The 19,490-nt window shown below is 39.4% G+C and overlaps 1 protein-coding gene across 9 annotated transcripts in view; it reads right to left on the bottom strand.

Annotated features, from left to right (window-relative positions):
• The window catches only part of MYRIP (myosin VIIA and Rab interacting protein), a 307,188-nt gene that overhangs the window by 37,762 nt on the left and 249,936 nt on the right, over positions 1 to 19,490 (bottom strand). For 6 of the 9 annotated variants that reach the window (XM_021531268.3, XM_077786769.1, XM_021531267.3 and 3 more), the window contains 5 exons: positions 15,714 to 15,850; positions 14,049 to 14,132; positions 13,326 to 13,423; positions 12,920 to 13,000; positions 11,197 to 11,346 (listed from right to left, as the gene is read on the bottom strand). In XM_021531268.3, coding sequence (XP_021386943.2) covers positions 11,197 to 11,346; positions 12,920 to 13,000; positions 13,326 to 13,423; positions 14,049 to 14,132; positions 15,714 to 15,850 — 550 coding nt within the window. The remainder of the gene's footprint in view (positions 1 to 11,196; positions 11,347 to 12,919; positions 13,001 to 13,325; positions 13,424 to 14,048; positions 14,133 to 15,713; positions 15,851 to 19,490) is intronic. The other 3 variants (XM_021531272.3, XM_077786765.1, XM_021531278.3) reach the window with 1 other exon arrangement.

Below are 19,490 nucleotides of genomic sequence, written 5' to 3' on the forward strand. Positions count from 1 at the left end.
TCTTTGCCTGTATCAGAAGTCTGCTTTGCACTGGTGCTGGTGAGGTAAAGGAGACCTTGACTTTCAGCTCCTTTCAAGTCCCTTAAATTCCCAGAACAGCATAAGCATTGCTGGGAGTCCTGCTGGCTCAAAATCTGCACTTACACCACTTTCTGTCTGCACCTCCTCTCATCTGAAATGCTCCACTATGGGACCCATGTACCATGCCAGAAGATTTAATTAACTGCAAATCTTCCTGTATCCTTGGCTCAGCAGTAAAAAGAAACACAATTAAGCACAAGGGTTTAGTTTAGCTTCTGAATTGATGAAGAAAAGCCAGAATTATTGCACTAGGTATTTTTATATTTTCTATAACTCAATGAATGCACAACTTTGCTAGCCTTGTCCATACAAAGATACAGATCCTAATATGATGCACTGGAGTGTCTCCTTTCAAATTTAGTGATACAAACTATTCACAAGTTGGAAGTAATTTTACTATAGGGAATCTTTCAGGTGCATCACTTTTACAAGTCAGCCATATTCAAGTGTGTATTTAGTCTGTTCCAAACCTTGAACTAGGTCTTTCACTGATCAAGATCATCTATCTGAATCCTTCTTAACCATGAAAAAGTAATAAAATAAAATACTTTAATGCAATGCATATGACACATAAATTGTTTCACTATAGGAAATTTGCTCATCATGTTTGATTTCATATTGGCAGAATATGTGGACAAAACAAACAATTCTGCCACAAATTTTCTGAGTTTTAACTGTGCTGTAGTTCACTTCATTCATTGTAAAGCTAGAACTACCAAACTTGCCATGCTTTCAATAAATTAGGTCTGGTGTCTGCCACATCTTTTGAAATCTTTGTGTCAAAATTGTTATTATTGGAAGCAGCAAGTTGTTGTGACTGTCCACAAATGTTCTCTCAGGGCACATTCTTTTTCCATGTACATATGGCAAACATGAGACAGAAGAGATGCTAAGACCCAGAAGAAGGAATAGCCTACAGTTCATTTAGTAGTATCTATTTTCCCTTATTACGCAAAGAACTAGATCTTTAGGAAGAATACCAGGAAGAACTTAAGTAGTCTGTAAAAGGATAAGTGAGACTGATAATGCAACCTATCTTTATGTTTGACAGCTTTCCTGTTTTGCTTAAATGGCAGCTTCTTGTGTGCCTTCTCACTGTTTCACAAACATCACAGCAAAGGGATGCCATTGCAGTGATGGCAGCGTCTGCTCTTTGCTCTCAACTCACCTAAGACCTGCCAGCAGCTTAACCTTGACAAGGCAGAACTTGGCAGGGGCTGCAAAACCTCCTGAAGAAGCTGGGCACTCCTTCCCCCAGGCTGATGCTTTGGCAGCAAAGCTGTAGCCAGCAGTGCCCAAGCAATTTAAAGCCAGCTCATGTGCATCCACACTGTAGGGCAGGTAAGTTTTCAGGACTAGGAGAGACACAACAGCTTGAAGGATTTAAAAAGGAGAAGATGAACAGCCTGAAGGATGAAAGGAGCTGAAAAACAGGGAAGCACAGAAAAGAAATTGGACACAGTCCAGTGGTGTAGTAGTCTAGGATCTGAAATAAGCTCAACCAAACAAACATATCTAGAAAAAAACTGATTTTTAAGTGTGCTAAAACTTCTGGGTCAGATCAGAGGGAGACTGCTCTCTACATTTTATGCAAGGTCTCTATGGAGCAGGAAATTGGTATAAGGTAGGAATTACTGCTAAGAAATTTTCCTAGAAAATCCAGCTAAAATACAGCAAGGAGTAAAGCCTGTGGTGCCTCCAAAGCTTGGCTTGAGGCCATCCTCATTATTTTTCTACATTCTGTGTGAATTATTGATAAAAACTATCTTGGACTGCTCTGCTAGAAGTACCACCTCTTCTCACTGAGGTGGTTTGATGTCACAGAAGGCTCAAGGATAGAAAAGTAATGGCATGATAAAATAGCTTGGCTGCACACTGACATTTACATCCTGAAAAAGGGATATGCTGTTGAACTTGCACTCTTCACTACTAGATTTGCAGGTCTCTGTAGTTCTTGTATCTGGAGAGATTGAAATGATCAAAAAATACCAATGTTCTAATAAGCTCCAATTCAGAAGAATATATAAAAGTACAGGATTAGGTTATTTCTTGTTCTGAAAGTTAGTTTTAGATAGGGATGGAGGAAAAGATAATAGAATTGTGTTTTACTCAGACAAGCAGGGGTGGAAAGAAAGCATAAACATTCATCCCTGAGCAGTTCAAATCACTGGTAGCCCTGATAATGACATAAAAAAAGGAGTGTCAATAGCCAAGCTTGGTGTAGGAACAGGACAGAAGCACATCCTGGTGTGAGAACAAACCAGTCTAAATTGACTGTATTTTCAGAGCACAAAAGCAAATGTTTGTGTACAAGTTTATCTCCAATCAACTAGCAGCCTGACTCATGACTCTATGTGAAATGCTAACAACCTCAAGACCTCCTTTCATTGTTTTTGCAAATAAAGAGCAAACTAGACAGTTAGTCATTTGGCGTGAGGCAACACAGCAAAAGCCTCGTCCTGGCTGGCACACTTACATCAACTTGAACTCAGCCAGCACCACTAACTCCCCAGCCTTACAGCTGCAGCATGGGCTATGTTCTTATTCCCTGTGTGCCAACTTCACTGCTGCACTGACCTGGGCCGGCAGCAGAAGCACACATTACTGTGCTGCATCAGTGCCTCTCCTCTTCAGAAGTATCAGCTCATCTGTAGAGCCATAGGGGATGTACTTCCCTTGGGGACATTTGTATAGAAAGCAAAGCACTGAAAATAAGGCAACAGGCTTGAGAAGCCTGCCTGGGGGCTGATGCTCCATGTGGTTTCCCTGTGAATGGATGCACAGAGGTACTGGAGATAGGCTCTTGGATAGGTTTGCTTTGGAACAAGGGATTTTTACTGACCAAATGAAGGAATCATGTCCCTCAAGCTTTATCAACTGCCTACATGCTTGGATCGCATCAAGATCTCAGGGAAGAAGAACCAAAAGTGTCCAAAAAAATACAGGAGTCTAGATACAGTTTTCAAAATAAGGTAGGAATGTAGGAAATTTGGTTTTGATTTATAAAGACATGAGATGTCAAGAAAGGAGGTAAAGATACTTGGTTTATTTCCTAGCCAGAAGTTCTGCTTCCTCAGCAAACAAAAACCCCAACCCACCTGCCAAGTGCTATTTTAGGTGTATTTATATGTTATAAATGACAAGGCTGCCCTGTAAGTTTGCAGACACTGCTGGTTTCTGCAGCAAATTGGCGCATCAGCAGATGGCACTGCAGCCCTGCAGATCATTTGCTGTGCTCTGCACAAACTCCACAGAGGCAGGTGCTGCATGCTGGAGTGCTGGGCAGTGCAGCACAGCTCACAAAATACAGCTGGAGTATTGACAGACATTTCTAGACACTTGAATTAGATGAGTTCCCTGCCAAATCCTGCCTAGTGGCACCTCTTGTGACATGTTTGTTTCAATTACAGACACATTATTATTATTTTTTAAAAAACCCCTCTTCAGGGATTTCTGTTGCAGTTTATAATGTCTGGATGGAGAGAACTCAGCCTTCATTTTCCACTGAACTAGAACTAAAAGGAATCATCTTATTCATTGATGGCCTTCAATAATTTTTTTTTTTTTAAAGACAAAGTTGTTTCTGAATATTAAAGAAGGAAGGAGTGAATAAAAAGTAATCTCATCTTCCATTACTTAATAAATATAAATATTCCATTTTCTACCTGTAACAATTTATGAGCTCACTCTTCTGAACACTGAATAAATAAAAGCAAAACATGTCACCAAAAGCAAGAACAACTTTATAAGCCATTATAAAGAATATTGAGTCTAATCTTGATAATCTATAGATTCTTTACCTTGAACAACTGCCTTATATGTATGCATATTTTTTAGAGTGACAACATGAAGATTTTGCAATAAAAGATGAAAACATTTAGGTTTCTACCAAGAGATGAAAAATAATTCCTCTTTCTCCTAAAGAAAAGCCAAAATGCTAATTCAAAATAGGTCCCAAAAGCATCTGATGGGACTTTAGAACTGGATCATGCATGTTTTTCCCCCCACTTCCCTCCTATTTCACCTTGTTTCCACCCTTACATTATGCTTCAGCCTGGTATAACTAGTGAAACAGTAAATTATTCTGCAATTATCTGGAATAGACCAAGGGCTCTCCCAGGTCCTGGAGGGACTGGGAACCCCGGGTGTCATAAGGCAGCCACAGGTCACCACAGAAGGAGCCCTTGCAGGCACAGAGACCTCAACACCCATGCTGAGTGCAGGTACCTCCGGATTTCGGGAGAAGAATCCTGTGCTGGGCAAGCTCTGATCTGAGTGGCAGATGCTAAGCTGGGCTTTGAGGACTACCTTATTTATTCAGGGAACCAAGCTAGAACTGAGACATAAACTTAGATGACTTCTCCTCCCTTGCAAATTCAGCATGCTATGCCTGCCAGTGGTGCAGCAAATCCTCTTCTTACCTGTGCTCTTTGAAAATAATCAATGCACAGACAGAACCAGTAGGTCTGGTAGCAAATACAGTAGCAATCCCTAGGCATTAACAGGTTATGCATCCTTTGGGAAGAAAACTCCCACACCAGGAAGGAGACAGTATGAGCTTGGAAATGATGCCACTCTGCCACAGCCTATTTATCCTGGAAGTGATTTTTGCTCTGCTCAAATGTATGCAGTCCAGACATCTAGCAGTGGGAGTGAAATACCAAGGGTTTTGAGCATCTGTTCCTTAGTTAATCTTGTATGTGGCAAAGGATCTGTTAACAACCTTCTAAAAAAGGACAAGAACAGGCAGATGAATAAAAGATTTTTTTCCCTCCTAACCACCCCTTGTGGATATCCCAGCCATTAGGGCAAACCTTTGAACAGCAGACTGGGAGAAAGCAAAGATGACTGGTCCCTCTCCTGCAAAAGCCTTAGAACATGTCCTTCAAGGGTCTGCCCAAGCTGGCTTTTTGTTCACTAGTGACAGACATATCCTGGCTGCAATGGATTGTTTCCATCCTCCTACTGGCCTCTTAGACATCTGATTCCCTTAAAAGCACTGTTCTTTTAAATAGACAACAAAAATAATTATTAGCTTATCAGGAATGGGTCTGTCAGCAGGATGAACTGCACAGCTGTGCAGTAACATGTAGAGCCACATTTGGGTGCACATTTATTTTGGTTCAGTTCAGATTAGCTAACTTTGATTAACCAGATGGAGAAGAGGGTTGTAAGGGAGAGAGACAAGAGGTTATTCCTGAACAAACCCAATGCTGGTGGGCATGCCAGTATGTCCACAACATCACCTATAGTGTGAAAAAAATGGGAAAAAAAAAAAAAAAAAAAAAAAAAGCTGGCCCCACATGTGAAAGTGCTACTGCTTTGTTTGCAAGGAATTTGTAAGCTAGTAATAATGGATATTTCATATTCATTCCAGAATATGAGTATAAACATCCCTTCTGAGGTCAACTATTTAAGGAAGTGCTAGGAGCATAAAATATCATAGTTTGATCTATGTAATGAATTTATGTAAACAAGTCTACTGAAGTTTGTGGAGCAGAGTACAGCTACACCAATGCAACTGTAATCCTCACAGTGCCTTTACAAGGTATCCTTATGGATTTAGCCATTACTGCTCCTCACACATTCACCCAGAGCCCATTCTTTTTCCCTCCTCCCACACTTTGAATGTTGTATCACATGTCCTGAAAAAACCTAAACAAATGAAACTAAGAACAACCAGGGAAGACACTTCCCAGTTTGAAGATACTGAGAGCTCAGTTGTCACCTATGGTGACAGTATTGCCATTTTATTTGCAGAAGAGAAAGAGAAACAGCAAAAGCCAGATCCCTGGTTCTGGTGTGACAGAAGGAATTTGCTTTGCTACTAGCACACCTCTCTGGAAGAATGCTTGTGTATAAGAGGAAAGGGGGAGGAGGTGAGTTGACACCCATGTTTCAGGTCTAACTGCAGCCTTACACACAAACACACCATTTTCTTCAAGTGAATATCCTTCACTAAACAGAACTATTCTTTTTTTATCCATCTCTAGGTGCCTCAGTTTCCCTGTGCAACCTTTCATGTCCTGTTCTGACCCTCATCTACAAAGCTGTGCTCAGCACATCACTTGCCCATCAGAGAGAATCACTGTATCTCCTACTCAAACACCAGAGGAAGCCTTAAGTGTTCTGTGTTTATTTGCTTCTTCCTCTAGCAATATACACCCTGACTTACCCTAAAAATAAAGTAAGGTTTGTCAGGCAGCCTAGCTCTGAGCATCCTTAAAACAGGTTTTAAGTAAGACCTGAAAATTCTGCAAAACTCAGGAGTGTATTACAATAGCATCTTTAAAAGAAAATAAAGCTGAAAGTACAACATACAAGCTCAATTATTTGGAAGATAACATTATACAATGACTACCCTTCTCTGTCCTTTCTCCTATTCCCTTTTATGCCTTAAAACCTATCTTGGTTGGCTGATGGCAAATGTAGCTGAATGTAGGCCTACCTGGGCTCGATCATGTACCTAGCATCCAAAACCATCTTGGAAGTTTGTCAAGTGCATGGATAGTACTGCGAAACAAAAAATCAGTAATCTTATGCTGGAGATACATCTCAAGAAGAATTACAAACTCAAGCCACACAAACAACTTTAAAGGGACAATGCTGTCATGTCAGCGACCTGAGCCTTAAAATCTGGCACTAGTTGCTGAGTCAGAATCACAGATGAGTTGTATCCTATTGCTCTGCAGCATTGGAAGGAGGGAAATCAACCAGATTACCATGGACAGAGCCATCCTAATCTGAAATCCACATTGGTTTTGCAGTGAGATTACAATGTTACAGTGTCACCTGTGGAGTCAGCAGATGCCAGTATTATCTGTAGCCTGGAAAGTATTTAGAGAAAGCTGGATCTTCAAATAATAAATAGTAATGAAAAAGACACATTATTTTTAGAGCACCAAGTGCTCTTCCATCTCAAAATGCACTGTTCTTTCCCATTTTGTGCAAAGAAGATGATGGTGCAGTTGGCTTCTTTCAAAGGAAACAATACAGTAAATAACCCATTGGGATCCAGCTGATGGGCCTCTGGAGGAATGCACACCTGTCTCACTGGAACTAGGTCCCAGCAATATAGGCCATGCAACCTTCTGCTGCCAGCTCCTGTATAAAAGTGCCATCTTCCTCTGACATGACTCATTTATTTATTAGACGTAAATATGATGTTCCTGATGCAGTCATTGACAGGTAGGAAGTGATGTCAACTGGTATCTACAGTGCTACACCTCACTCATCTGAAATCGCTCTCCCACTTTGCTGCATGACTGACTGCTAAACAGGATTACTCCTCAAAAAGGTTTCCTTCAAGCACTTTTGATTGAGAAAAAACTAAAAAGGTACAGAACACCTGCAAAACCTCCAGGGATTTCCAAAGCAGTGCTAAACCTCAAGCTTGTGTAACCTTCCTTTACTTTAAAACAAATCAAATGGAGAAAAGAAAAAAAAGGAAGAAAAAATAAACAACTTGCAGTACACTAGGGACCTTAAAATTAGCTTAACCAATACATTTCTGCTTCCCCTGAGGTGCATCATAATGTGTATTTAATGAAATCCTCCTTTTCCCTATATCCCTAGCTGTTTTATATGCTATAAATTATGGATGAACTTCTGTTTATATATGCAATCTTTATGCTGTAAAATAAAGACCACTAATACAGCACTTAAAACACACCAGGGTGCCTTCACTCCATCAATGTTTAAATGGGATACAATTCGCCAACTGGTTGTTTGCTCTCTTGTTACCAGGCTGGCAGTGATGTATGGTGGGCAAACTGGACTGAGAGAACAGAGAAGCATCCACCCATTGCTCTGCACTCCTCCTATCCCAACACTGCACAGCCGTTGCTTATTGGTAATGAGAACCAGATGGTGCCATCCATCTCTTTTTATGAGATGAGGAAAAAAAGTATTCAGCCCTGTTTCATTATTTTTAGCCTGAGAGAAGGATCTCAAAGAAATCTAAGAGAGGAAAAAAAAGGAGAAGACAATGTCTATAGCTACTAGCACATGTACTACTACAGTTAAACAATCAATACTATAGTCTGAAGGGGGGAAGTGAGAAACTTTAACTTAATTACTTTTTCAAAGCAAATGGTTTTGGATGAGCAGGGAGGTAGTGCAGGGCTTCCAGAGACCACTGGAAGTTTCTGGCTAATATGGATGAACTGTACACAAATAGCTGTAATAAACAGAAAAAATTGCTTGGCAGGTGAAACCACAAGGTGATAGCTGGGTTTATTACAGCACCCCTTGACTCTGTAAGAAGTGACTTCGGTAATAAAAAGCAATGCAACAATAAACATGGGTTTCTAAAGGCCAGAGTTACAGCATGCAATTGTCCTGTGTCATATATTATTAGTTTCACTGTGCTAGCAAAAGCACATGTATTATCTTCTGCACAGAAGACATTAAAAAAAATCCTCTAAGATAAATTTTCAGTTTTAAATTACAAAATTCTGACTGCCTTAAGATTTGCTATCCTTACCTCCCTTTTCCCCTGCATGCCTGTCTTTCTTTTAATTGTGTTTCTTCTTTCTTTTTATTTAGCCTATCCTGCTTCTGCTAATTTTTTAGCCTGGAACCAAATAAATACTTGAACAAGGGAAGTTCTAGTTAAATAACCTTTATTGTGAAACTCTGACATAGTAATAGTCTCCTTGGATAGCCTTGATAGGAAAAAAATGACAACTTGTTTTTCTTCTTCCTTCCCTTGGGATGGTTGTGGCCACTGTGTCTGGCCACAAAAACCTTGGCTACACTAGGAACACCTGTGCTAATAAATCTGTTGCAGTAGACCCCTTGTTAGCTGTGATGTGTACTAATATTAAAAGGTTTTTATCATTACAGGCAGATATCTGCTTAAACTAAGCCATCACACAGAGATCAATGTTAGGATGTATGTACACAAATCAAGAGTTTGGGGTTTTTTGGTCAACATAATGTCATCAGTTAGGAACTAAAAAAACTTAATTTATTGTAGTGGAATCCAAGAAGATTTGCTGTTACAGACTTGGACTCAAGAGTTCCTGGGAGGCAGTAAGGAGCTTTGCCTGGAATGGTCAAAGGGCCTCTCTGCCAGCTCCTGTAGAAGCTAGGTTTTGTTTTGGAAAGGAAAAAAAAATTGCAATTATTCTGGCAGCAAAGATAACTTCCTCACACAATATACAGAAGAGAAAGTGATATGATTTAGTCCTGCAAATCTACTGACAGATGCATGCTTCCTATTTGTCACTGAATGAAAGCAAAGTGGAAAGTGTAAAGCAAGCTCAGGAAAAGGAATTTGAGTTGTTTCAGCACTGTTGATGAGAATCAAGCAGGCTGTAAGCTCTACATTCCCTCTGCACAAATTGCCTTTCAGTATACTTTCCAGCAGGCCCAGGTTCTGTGACTTTAATTGTGCTATCTAACAGCCTAACATAACTGCAACTATCTTAGCTATGGCAATGACAGGAGCTATCCTTCCTTCACAAGGGTGTCTGGTCATACTAATGAAAATCTCCTCTATTCAGAGAAAATCAAAAATAAACATATACAAACTTCAAAGGAGAAAATAATATGATAACACAACCCTAGCAGAGCAAAAGGCAGAAACTAAATTTATGGGAGAGATGAAACAAGTCACAGCAGATGGCCAAATTCATTTGTGTTCCTTAAAACACTCTTGGAAGACAGTTGGAACAAATGGTGAAATATGTGGCAAAAGACCCTGTACAAAGAGGTAGAGTGTCCTTATAAAACACTGTACACATCTGGATCTCTAGGACTGACTGATGGCTACAGAGATTTTGAAGTTGTTTGCACCTTAGTGTGACATTTCTGCTTCTCCAGTGTTTTTCACAAAGTCTATTATTACTCACACCAATGAACCTCCCCCTAGCAAAAAAATCAGGACGAAATTGTTACTTCAGAAGAGAATGTCAAAATGTGTTGAGTTCCAAGTTAACTTTTCAAATGCAGAACAGGCTTCTTGGTATAATGACTGAGGAATTGAACAGCATATTGTTCTGAGTCCTGTCCTTAAACTTAAGAAAGAAAACTCATTTGAGTTAGACACAAAATTAACTCTCTCTCTCCTGGCTTTTATATTCCACAAACAACTTGCCTAGGAGTGACGGAACAAAACGCTTAAATCGTACTCACCCTAACTTCTGATCACTTATTAATAGTGGGACATTAAAGGCAGTACCCCTTCAATTTGCAAATAGTTAGAAGACTAGGATGCAAGTCTGTATCTCAGCAACTCTGGCCCACAGTCAATATTCTGGCATAAATCTGCTCTCACTGGGAGTATAAGTGAGCAAATTTAGCTGGAAACTAGGACATAGCCCACGTTCAGTTCTGGTGGTTCTGCTTAGTGGGGGAGAGGTGGCTACTGGAGCAGTAGCAGGACACTTGGGAGCAGCAGCTTAAACCACACTGTCAAAATGCACTGGAACTAACTCATCTGTCACTGTCTTCCCTCTCTGATTGCCGAAGTGCTTGTCCAAGCCTATAGCTTATTTTCACTGCTTTTTATTTGCTGCTCTTTTAAAACTGTTAGTAATGCAGCTTGTCAGATTTTCTTCAGCTTTATAGCAGGAGATAAAGACATTGTGCTAAGAAATGAGTGGAAGGAGGAAACATTCTTTAGTGTAAGACATAAATGGTGCTCTGCAGCTGAGTTTCCTTTTTTGTTGCTGGTGGTGGCTCTTTTCTGTAAGATGGCTAAGGAGAAAAAGAAACATTACAGAAACCTAACTTTATACAAAAGAAAAGGTAACACTCAGCAAAGACCTACATAAAAGTTAAGTGAGCAGAAAAACTGTTCTGAGGAATGAACACTGAGGTATCGAGTCCTGTTGGCATTCAAATCAAGCAGTGAGACTGCTTATATCACAAACTTAGTCCTCCCCAGCACAGTCACCAAGACAACACAATGTCTGTGATGTACCTCCGTGGCCCATGGGACGTTAGGAAAGCATGCAACAGAGTGACAATTTGTCCAGACACAGAATTAATGCTTGTTCTCTGCAAGTCTCCACACACCGTTCCAGGCAGCAAAGTATACTTATCCATGACTGCAATCTTCTGGCTTTGTGCACCAGAAAGCAAGGACAGCTGTGCTGTGGCACTCACCCACAAGGTGTAGGATCCCCTGCGGCTCCCTGGGAATGTCAGCATGCTCTGGTCCGAGACAGCGCCGGACGCCAGGCCACTGCTCCGCGACGGCGGCCATTCCAAGTCAGCCTCCCCCTGCTCGGGCTTGCTTTTCTGCTTCTTTATAATCTGCAGGGTAGGGGAGAAACAGGGTGGGAGAGGACAGAAAAATGCTGCTGGGGAAATACTGTCTGAGCCGTAAGGGGAAGATCTAAATGAACCCTGTCTTAAGGCAATCTTCCCAGGACAAACATTTGACTTTCCCTTTGCTCTGGCTCCAGCTCATGCAATTACTTCTCATCTGAAGCCCTACCGCTTGTAAGCACATAAGCAGCGATGCAATATGTAACAGCGCCTGCAGGAATACCAGAGGTGCATTACATAAACATAGAAACCTGTTGCTACAGTAACACTTTAGCAGCATCTAAGTGTCAAGTATTTTCTCAGACAAGACTTTTTGCCAAGAAATATAAAATACTAGATATGAAGGGAATTTCAAAGGCGCTCCCATAACATGCAGACACATTCTAGTGAGTACAAATAGGTCTAAGGTCTCTAGACACTATTTTTATTTTTGAAAATCTACACCATCTTAAGAGAGAGAGAATTTATGTCTCCTTACCCTGACAGATTATACCCTGCTACACTTTGTTTCCACAAGTTAAATATAAGATATCTATAGACTATTATTCTGTGGCATAAAAGATCTTGTTAGGCAGCTCTTGACAAAAACAGTAGCAATTCAAGCTTGGCTGAGAGAGGCTCTGGACTATGAAAGACCCGATAAAGACTTACTTGATAGTCTAATGTCACCATTGAAAGAAAAGGCATTATTTTCCAGTGAGCTGTTGCTCTTCTGGCTTTTCTTGATAGCCTTATAAACAATGTTCCTCTTCTGGTGTGTGATCCATACACTGTTAAATGCCACAGCCCATACAAAGATGTGGCACCTAGCTTATTTCACATAGAAGGAGACTAACTTTGCATAGTGGTTACTTTACTGACCACATGACCTTATCAGTGCTCTGTTCATGCTCATTTTGCCTTACTCCGAACTGTCCAGACAAACTCAAGTGGTACTTTTTCTCAAGGGGTACTAGCCCTCCACTTTCATTCTGCCAATCATGAGCTTTGCAGGGAGAAGAATGAGCTTTACTTAAAAAGCTACAGAATTCAAACATGCCAAGGATTCTGTGATTTTTGAGTGTCTCTCTCACAGTATCATTAAGAGAATTCTGTGTTAATGATGGATGTTGTTTTCTTTGAATGTGTTGCAGACGCAGGGTTCACTAGAGGGTATGGTCAGAAGTCATACTTCTTTACACTGGCAAACTATATCTTTTGGGAAGTGATGTATATGGTCGAGAGCCATACCTCTTGACGTTAGAAAACTCTGTGCTTGTGGGGAAGTGAAATACAGATGTAAAATTCCATCAAGCAAGGACCTCCCGTTCCAAGAAAGGACATCACAAACCTCAGGGAGTGGTACCTCAGCTCTGAACATGTAGGACATCAGGTATAGGCACTGGATTGATCTGACATATAAACTGATCTCTGTCAGACATAGCTGATGAAAACTACGCTGTCATAGTTAATTTACTTTATTTTCTACATTACTGGCATTCTTTTGTTGTTAGTAGTGTTTGAGCTCTAACACATTGTGTTTTGGCTATTAAACGTAAGGGGGAAAAGCATGCCATACCTTCTGCACAATGGTTGTGGCCAGCTCTTCTATGAGGTCCTCCTTGTGCTCCTGCAAGTAACAAGCTTCATTCTGCTTGTCCTGCATGAAAATGGATATCCGCATTTGCTAAAATCACATAAAAACAGCCTTCCCACAGAACGCGTATAGATTGGGAAATGGGTAATATGCCCTACTGGCACTATGGGAAGAAATGACAGGCACTTAAAGTGCACACACCTTCTGGAATGCAATGTGCATCTTGGATACCAGTTCATAAAACTCATGCCCAACTCTTTAGATATATCATGAGATAGTCACTACCTCATCATGTTTTTGTTTATATCTACTTGGTTTGTACCACTACCCAAATAAAAAGAAACATGATTATCCTATTTAAATTAATACTTTTTTTGGAAAGTGTTACCAGGCTGTCACTGTAGGTCTCTGCCTTGGAAATAGCTTCTTCCACTGCTTCCTCTGCAACACGTAAGGCCACAGCAAGGGTATCCATCATGCTGTGTCCTAGATGAAGAATAAGATAAAACCCCCATGTTCTTTATATAGGAACATATTGCATAATGAGCTCCAAAATTCAGACTCATATTCTGGACACATATTCAAATCTTAAATTGTTCATGAAAAAGCTGTTTTCTCAATCCATAAATATGCACAGTAAAATAAAAAACTTAAGACAGAGAACTTTGTTGCAATCTCTAAGTTTCTGCTTAAATGTAAATCTTAGATACAATAAAACATGGTATTTTTATGTTGCTTATTTTAGACTGTAGCAAAATAGTTTGGAGGAAATAACTGAAAGAAAATTTGTGCAGTTCCTATAAGCAAGAACAACACAATTTAGGAAAGAGAATTAAAAAAAAAAAAAAATATGAGCATAGGAAAGGAAATGGGAGGGAAGTAACAAAACTGGAACATTGCGAAAATCACACTTGAATAGGCATGTAGCAAGTGTAATGCTGAAGCAAGATGTCCCAGCATGGTACACAAAAGACTTTTAGTGTCTTGCTAAATAATTCAGTCAAAATATTGTTCGATCTGTGGACAAGACTCTCCAGCACTCTAAGCTACTTGTCCACTAATTCAAAGTGTAAGGACTGCTTTTTAATCAGATGAGATTTTAGCAGCATACCTTCCGTCTGTTGGTAGAAGGTAGAGTCACTGCCACAAATGCTTCCTTCATTCTCAAAGCTTCCTTCATATAAACTTCCTTCTGCTAAAAAGAAAGACAGAACCATGTGTTACTGTAAGAAGTACCCATTAACAACAAAGGTATTATTACATTAGAATATTCACTCAAGATATGTTGGCACTGGGCACAATGGGGATAACTGGAAAATTTCCCCTAGCTGTTGCTGTTGGGCAAATCATGACCACAGCAGCTTTTCTACAAAATATGACTGCTTTTATATCAAAGACTTCTCATTCATTTTGAATAGACAAAACTATTACTACAGTAAAAAAGAGATGAAGAAGCTACTAGGCAAGAAATGTGCATGGCAGAAGTACAGGGAATTTGACCCCAGACACCTATACTAGTATTTATCTTCAAAGGGAACAAAAGGTTTACCTATCAGTCACAGGGATAGCAGAACAATGTTAGCAATAACATTTAGACTCAAAGGCCTTCCATAGAAAGGTCTCACCAAGAGTGCACATGCCACTGCAGCTCATCATTGCATCCTTCACACTTCCATTCAAGCCCCCATTCACTGAGACTATGGTTAAATAAAGGCAACACATCATATAAAAGTTTGGAAGTATCCCTGGACACACTTTTTACTTCCACTGTCCCACTTGTGCCCTGATGAAACAAGATTTGCTTATCCTCATACATTTGTTCTCAGTTGTTAAGGAATCTTCTCATGAATTATGAATTTTATACCAAAAAGGAAAAACACTATTAAACCACAGTTTAGTAAATAGGTCACTTTTCCCTAGAAGCTTTTATGTCAATTTTCATAATAAACACCTAAAATTTCCACTCAGGACTAGAGAGTCTACTTACCATTCTGTATATTTTCATAAAAAGCCAAAGGAAGGACTACTAGTCTCTTTACAAATTTTGAAAGAATAACAAGAGTAAATTATCTGCTTCAATAAATCCAGTGAAATGTCAAATATACAGCTAGTTGTGTTCTAAGTAACTTGCTGAAGTTACCAGTATGACACCAAGCTCCACTTCTTCAAACCCATTCTGACTCCAATCACTCTTCTTATGGAGTGGGGCATTAGAACAGCATAGTTAGGGGTGAGTTGTGTCTTCATTTAAAAGGTTGATGCCAATATTTTACCAGTATCTTTTATCTATTTACAAACATTGATGCAAAAACAAAACGTGGCCGGTTTCAGATCCTGAAGCATGTAAAACTAAGTAAGGAAATGTCAGTTTTGGTCAACTTGGATACTGAATGTATCTTATGTTAATCAAATTTTGCTTCAAACATCACAGAAATGTGCCTATGGGCAAATGCTGAATGCAAAATTATTTTCTATTCTTTGCCTACTCAGAACTGTAAAAAATCTGGGGATACAAGCTAGAATATAAACTGCGCTTTACTTTATAAACAGTTCTTCTGTATCAGTGACATAATTAAGATTAAACATTGTTTGAATTCTTAAACAGCTCTTTAGATGCTTTATCCTTTTATCTCTCCACTGATGTATTTCTTTCGCAAATAAGGAAATTGTGCTTAAAAAACTCTCTTGAAATAACCTCAGAATTTTCATTGTCTCAGCTTCTGTGTTAAAGTAGAGAAGAATAAATCTTATGAGAAATCAACACAGCTGTTCTTACCTATTGCATCAGGGCAAAGTCCACTCTCCAGTCTATGCTTCTTGTACAAGTTCTTCAGGACCTTGGCACTTCCAAAACACTTAAAGCGGCTTTTGACATTATTATAGTACCAATCCAGAGACTGGGTCCTTAGGAGCCTAAAACAGAAAAAAAACCCCTACATATTTGGAATGATTCTACAAAAAATAAATGTGGGAAAAAAAATCTTTTATGCTTCAGATTACAAACCTAATACTTTCTGGATATTTTCTTTATTGTTTGTACTTTGGAAGTGTCTGGTATACTATGGGAAGGAAAAAACCCAACAGGTTAAGCCATAAGAAAATATCTTCTTCACATTACTCAAGGGTTTATTTGGTTTTGGTACTTTCAGACTATCAGGTGGTCACCCCTTCTAAATTATAATGTCACGATACAAGCTCTTGAAAACTACGAACAAGCCTTGGAACAGCACAGGGCTTAAAAATAGCCTTCATTTACCCAGATTTACAGATAATGTAAGACAACAAGCCCATCAGTGTGCCATAAAACCCCTTCATTTATATAAAAATACATCACTTCTTTTATCTGGGGAAAACAATAGAGTAGACAAAGCCTAATAGAGGACCTCAAAGCAGAATGAGCCACAGTTCTCTTTCTCACTTGCCACAGGAAGCATCACTGACAACAGTAATTCACCATTACAGACTTGTCCCCAGAGCTCAGACACTTTACAAAGCCATGAGATGCTGTCGAGCTCTGTATTCTTTCCAGTATGGCATGTGGCAACTTGCTCCACCTGCTCCTCCAGCAGTGCATGCAGAGAACCTGTGCCACATTCCCAGGCACAAACAACCTCAGGTGACTGCAGGGATCCCACTGCAGACCTGCACGTTTCCTACCCAGGGTGTCACTGGGCAGGGGGATCCTTGGGTTCCACCTATAAATTAAAGCTGATTTATTCTTAACAACAGATTTAGGAGAACAAAAGGCTAATGCCAGCACTCAGTATCAATATATGAACCCCTAAAGAAATTGTGTCACCATCAGGAGGGCCAGACTCTCAGCATTTCCAGATTTCAACATATTTAGATGATTTAACTCCATTTTTAAAACCCAGGGCCATGCTGAAAAACAAAATAAAATGACAGTCTCTCCATCACCTTTACATTTTCCTTCAGGGACTCTGAACTTTTCTTTGTAAAGTGCAAGGCAAGTGACAATACACAATTTTTGTTTTGTCACCTACTGACAGACTAGAAATGTAGTTCTTAATCAGAACCACCAAACCTCAGGACAAGATTCTTAGTAACAAACAAACAAACATTCTGAGCCTGGGGGTTCAACTATATGCTTCCAGTCTGAATCCAGACTTTTACAATAAAAATGAAGATCCACTTCATGAAAAGCAAAACATCATTATATAGTCCACTTGCCTGTCATCACCAGAAAGTTCTTAGTAGCAAATACCAGCAGTGGGAAATTAAAAATAAAAATCATTGAAGCCTATAGTATTCAAACTGTGAACCCTTAAAGTTTCATTAGCTGCTCTAAAGAAGACAACTGAAGGAAAAGCTCATAAGGGAACAGAGGTCTTTATTGCATTCTGTTTCAGCAATTAGATGCAGGAGAGATGTTTACAATTAATGTAAGAATATTAGCCCTTTAATATCTATTTGCACAGTAATATCCCAAGCCTAACTATGGTTCCCAGAAGGCTGATTAGTTCCAATATTCACCATTCTAAAAATATTACTAACATGTGACAAGCGCAAAAATATTCTTTTTTTTTTCCTCCGGGAAAATATCCTTACATGTGAGAAATTACTCTGATGAAACACAAGTATCCAGAGCACAAACAATGGGAAGGATTCCTTGGTTAGTCTGTGAAGTACAGGGTTTCTGAATTCCCATGATGTTGCCACCAAGAGATCTGCTATGATGCCTGTCCAAGACCTGACCCACTGATCAAAGTTTCACTGCTGGCACGGTGATGAATCTGAATGGAGGGAAATTTCTCTCCCAAACCTGAAATTCTTTAGCATTTTGAGAACCTGCCTGATTTGTGGGCAAGGAACAATTGCTCTTGTGTAAACTGCATCAAATACTGTCTTCTGCTGTTTGAATTTCATTCACTTTTGTCCACTGAGTTTCTGCAGAACCTGACAGGGTAAGATTTCAGTGAGTAGCACAGAATCACAATCATTATGAAGGATAAAACAGCATGACCGGGTTGGCAGTGTCTTAGCAGGAGGTACTGACCAGAAAGGATGCTCTTTTGCCCAGTAAATGCAGCGCTCTCCACGCTGCCCAGGAAAAAGTATTGCAGCACCATCACCACTAGGGGACTCACAGCACTTGGACTCCTCAAATACATTGTTTTAGGGCTTTGAAGATCCTTACTAACACCCTCAGCATGTTTACCAAGTAACCCCAGCTGCACTAGCTCAAAATGCTAAACTTGTCATCTTGGAAGCCAAGCAGACCCAGTTCTTAATATTCAAGACAGAGTGACGAGATTAAAAAAAAAAAAGAGAGAGCCACCTATCTTTGAATGCTCTGTGTGAGTTAGGATAGCCAGTTATGAATGCTGAGCTGGCAGCTTGGGAAAAAAAAGTACGATTAACTGCAAGTTTGCTTCCTCATCTTTTTCCCTGTGTCTTTTTCCCATGTATTTCTGGTCAATACTTCTTGTGTAAAAACAGAAAACTAACAGCACTGTTTCTTGAGGAGGTGAGAATACTTTGCAAGTGAAACAGGTTTTTATTTGTAATGATAACAGTTTCCACATATGAACTTTGGAAGAGTCAGAAGAATAGAGATTATACACCACAAAGCAACCATGAAAGGAGATGCCTGCCTCTTTGTACTAGTTAATCTGGTGTAAACACAAGGATTTTTTTTATTTCTTTTTTTTTAGGTTTCCTCCTTGCTGCAGGATTAACACTTTGTGAGTAATCTAATAAACTCATTCTTCTCTCCTATGAGCTGGAGAGCTACCAAAGCTCCAAATCTAGGCCTAGGTCCTGAATGTGTTTTATAACAGATTACAATGCCTCCCCTAAAGCTTTTCAGCCTCTTAACTTTCAAATAAGTCACAATGTCCCTGCTGATTCCTCATACAGAGAAAGGATTTGAAGAAGACAGAACTTCACTTATAGATACTAAAATAAAGGACTCACTCAAACGAGAAATAAGAGCATTTTCACCTCATTTCAAAATCCTTTAATGCTGACCTATATTTTAAAGCTGTTTCCTGCAAAAGCAGTCCATGAGTCCAGAATAATGAAAGTCTACGACAGTGCTAGCATTAAATTGTTGGAATGAAACACTGCTCTTATTAGCCTTAACAGAAAGTGTGCAAGTTCTCTCTGTGAAATAAAAAATTCATTATTAAAGGATATTATTTGTCTGCATTTTAAAGAAGCAGGACTGGTTGAAGCCATATTTTGCTCTATCTGTGCAACAAAGACTGTTCTGTCTTTATTGATAAATATCTTTAAACACTAAGGACATTATTTATGTTACATAATATTGCCACAGATTTGAGTAGCATTTTTAAGTGCTTTTGGCAGAGGACAATACTATGATTCTAAATTTCTGTCTATTTAGAAAATGTGAAAGCTAGGAAGATGCTTTTGATATAACATTAAAACTTGAACAAGTATGATAAAGCCTTTGTCTTTTTTTTAGTGTCACAACGTGTTTGTCTTAATCAAGAAACCCCATGAGAAGAGATAAGCCCATTATAATCTTTACAATTTGTTTTCAGAACACTTCTCACCTGAAGCACCCAAA

This window comes from Lonchura striata, chromosome 1 (assembly GCF_046129695.1).
Source record: "Lonchura striata isolate bLonStr1 chromosome 1, bLonStr1.mat, whole genome shotgun sequence".
NCBI classification, from domain to species: domain Eukaryota; kingdom Metazoa; phylum Chordata; class Aves; order Passeriformes; family Estrildidae; genus Lonchura; species Lonchura striata.